Source organism: Anopheles merus, chromosome 3R (assembly GCF_017562075.2).
Source record: "Anopheles merus strain MAF chromosome 3R, AmerM5.1, whole genome shotgun sequence".
NCBI classification, from domain to species: domain Eukaryota; kingdom Metazoa; phylum Arthropoda; class Insecta; order Diptera; family Culicidae; genus Anopheles; species Anopheles merus.
In genome coordinates, this window is record NC_054084.1 from 17,578,474 (window position 1) to 17,581,078 (window position 2,605).

A 2,605-nucleotide genomic window follows, 5' to 3' on the forward strand; every position below is an offset into this window, starting at 1 on the left:
TGTTTTGCTTCTGGTTTGGGAGGGCCAGGGCAGTGGGCGCAAAACAAAACCACAACCGAAGTACTTTACGTTAGGGCAAGCCCTGCTCGAGAATGGGCCACCCGTACGCCCGAATGTTCCAGTGTGTGTGTGTCTTTTTGTTGCTAACCAAACAAGCATTCCCTCTGCAATCTGCAGCTTCTTTGGAGCGTGGATTCATGCAAAACGCACTCCCTTTTTGCCTCCACCATCTCCGGCAGGTACGCTTTTGAAGTCGAACCCCATATATCGACTGCCAAACCGATTGGAAAAATGGGAAGTACTTCGACGGCAAACCAACGCCAACCCGTCCCTAACAGTGTGGAATGTTCGATTAATAACACTTTCGTACGGGACGCACTCGTTCCTCTAACCCTCAAAAACACGATGTTGCTGGCGGTAGTTGAAATTTACGTTCAACAACTCTTACGCCCGAGCTTCGGCCGACCCCAAAGCCAGACTTTTGCGTTACTCTTTTCTGTTTCCCTTTTGAAAACTTTGCCCCGAAAACTCAGCTGCCTTTGAACGATAGACCCAATCACACACAAACACGTACATGAACGAAACCGCACAAATTAATACCCCATGGTAAAGTTTTACGAAACCGCTTGCCTGGAGTGACTCCTGTGCGGGTAGGTGCTTCCGTTGTTTGACGATCCGAACCGCACCAATTAGTTATTTCCAGCCGTGCGTACATGGTCCAGGCGTGCTGTTTCCCCATCCAACGTGGCCGAAGAAAGTACGTGTATACAAGAAGGAAAATTTATTGAGTCACTCGCATTCGGGTAAATACAAACAAGAGCACACGGGACGCCAGCCGATCGATCGGACCTCACTCTTCACTTCTGTATCAAATCCAACGTGTCGGCAATGTCACCCTTGCGGCTGTGACCACAGGCTGCCACCAGTAGATGTATGGCCGCTTCCACCGTACGCCGCACGTCCTCCGGTGTGCCGATGGCCGGGTTCACCTCCACCAGATCGACCGCCGCCAGCCGGCCCGTCCCGTACGCTTCCTCCATAATGTAGATGCCTTCGCGCAGCGTCAGTCCGCCCCGGACGCTTGTGCCCGTGCTCGGTGCTTCCAGCACGTCCAGCGAATCGATGTCGTAGCTCACGTGCAAACTCCGCTCACCGTTGGGATCGATCCGTTCCAGCGCCATGCGCATCACCTCCCGGATGCCGTACTTTTCCACCTCCCGCATGCCGAACGCGTTGATGCCAAACTTCTCGATGATTGCCCGCTCGTACGGATCGACCGACCGCAGCCCGATGTAGGCAAGGTTCTTGATCGAAATGATCGGCTCCTGCCAGTCCATGCCGGGAATGTACGGCCAGTAATCGCACAGCTCGCGGGCAAGCAACGCCACCGGCATACCGTGAATGTTCCCGGACGGGGAGGTCGAGTTGGTGTTCAGGTCCGCATGGGCATCAACCCAAATCACCGCCACATCCTTGCTGTGGTGCAGATGACCATCGATCGATCCGATCGCGATCGCATGATCTCCGCCGAGCGTTATGCACAACCGATCGTCATCCAGCACCTCCGTCACCTGGTGCGATAAGTTCCTGCTACAGCTGGCCACGTGCTCCAGCTTCTTCATGTTGCCCACCTTACGGCCCTGGAAGTTGAGCGCTTCATACTGGATGTCACCGTAATCTTTAATGTTCAGCTTGGGCGATATCTCCTGGATGTGGTCGATCAGGCCAGCTTCACGGATCGCTTTGGGCCCCAAACCGACACCTTTCTTGCGCTGGCCCTTGTCGAACGGTACACCGACGATTCCAATGCGTTCGTAGTTGATCTTTTTCGGTTTGATAGTCGCAAACGAGTGATCGGACGTCGAGGTGCAGTAGCTGCTGGTTGCCGCTCCGAACGTGACACCGGTGCGGCCTACCAGCCTCGCTAAAGCTATCCGTGGCAACATTGTAGTGTAACTGCACTGCTGCGACTGAGCGGTTAGAATGTTTTGCACAGAGAGCGTACAACCGCCGGCGATGAGTTTGAGTACTGTGACTGAAGACGGTATTGATGTTTGGCTACGGACAATCGTTCAACCGTCGTAGCTCTTGCCTAATCGCTTAAACGCGAGATAACCTTGCCCTTGAACAACAAATCTGGACAGCGCTTATCGCCCGCCCGAAGCGTTGCTGCTCAATGGGCTTGGTTGTCGTTCGTTTTGTGACTGTCACTTTCATTCCATGTGCACGAGGAAGTGTGATCCAGCAAAAGATCGTCTTGGAAGTTACGACTCTGTGTGCGAGAGAGAGTGGAATCATTTTCACACGATCTCTGACGAAACCGTTTCAGTTTGGTTTGTTTGGTAGAGCTTGTGCGAATATACGCGTCTTTTACAATTGCGTTTCAAAATTAAAGTTCATTGACCACAGTGGGAATAGAATTAGAAGATGTTTTTGAGTATTTTACCATAACAAAGTTAAATCAACTCTAATCATCACAGTTCACATAATTTCCCTTAAATACTCTCAGTTACTGTCAATCCTTTGCACCAAACGTCGTCTTTAAAGCGCTTCTCGACTATTCAGACCACCGGACTGACTGCCTTACAACAGATGTACCAGTGTC

General features: G+C 51.9%; 1 protein-coding gene across 1 annotated transcript; it reads right to left on the reverse strand.

Moving 5' to 3' along the window:
* Positions 1–758: 758 nt before the first annotated feature.
* LOC121597268 (arginase, hepatic) lies at positions 759–2,160 on the reverse strand. The gene has a single exon (XM_041922902.1). The coding sequence runs from the start codon at positions 1,944–1,946 to the stop codon at positions 858–860; it is 1,089 nt and encodes a 362-aa protein (XP_041778836.1). The 5' UTR covers positions 1,947–2,160; the 3' UTR covers positions 759–857.
* Positions 2,161–2,605: the final 445 nt, after the last annotated feature.

Bases quoted from the DNA above. Each gene is read 5' to 3' on its own strand.
- LOC121597268 (XM_041922902.1), bottom strand. From the start codon at position 1,946: ATGTTGCCACGGATAGCTTTAGCGAGGCTGGTAGGCCGCACCGGTGTC.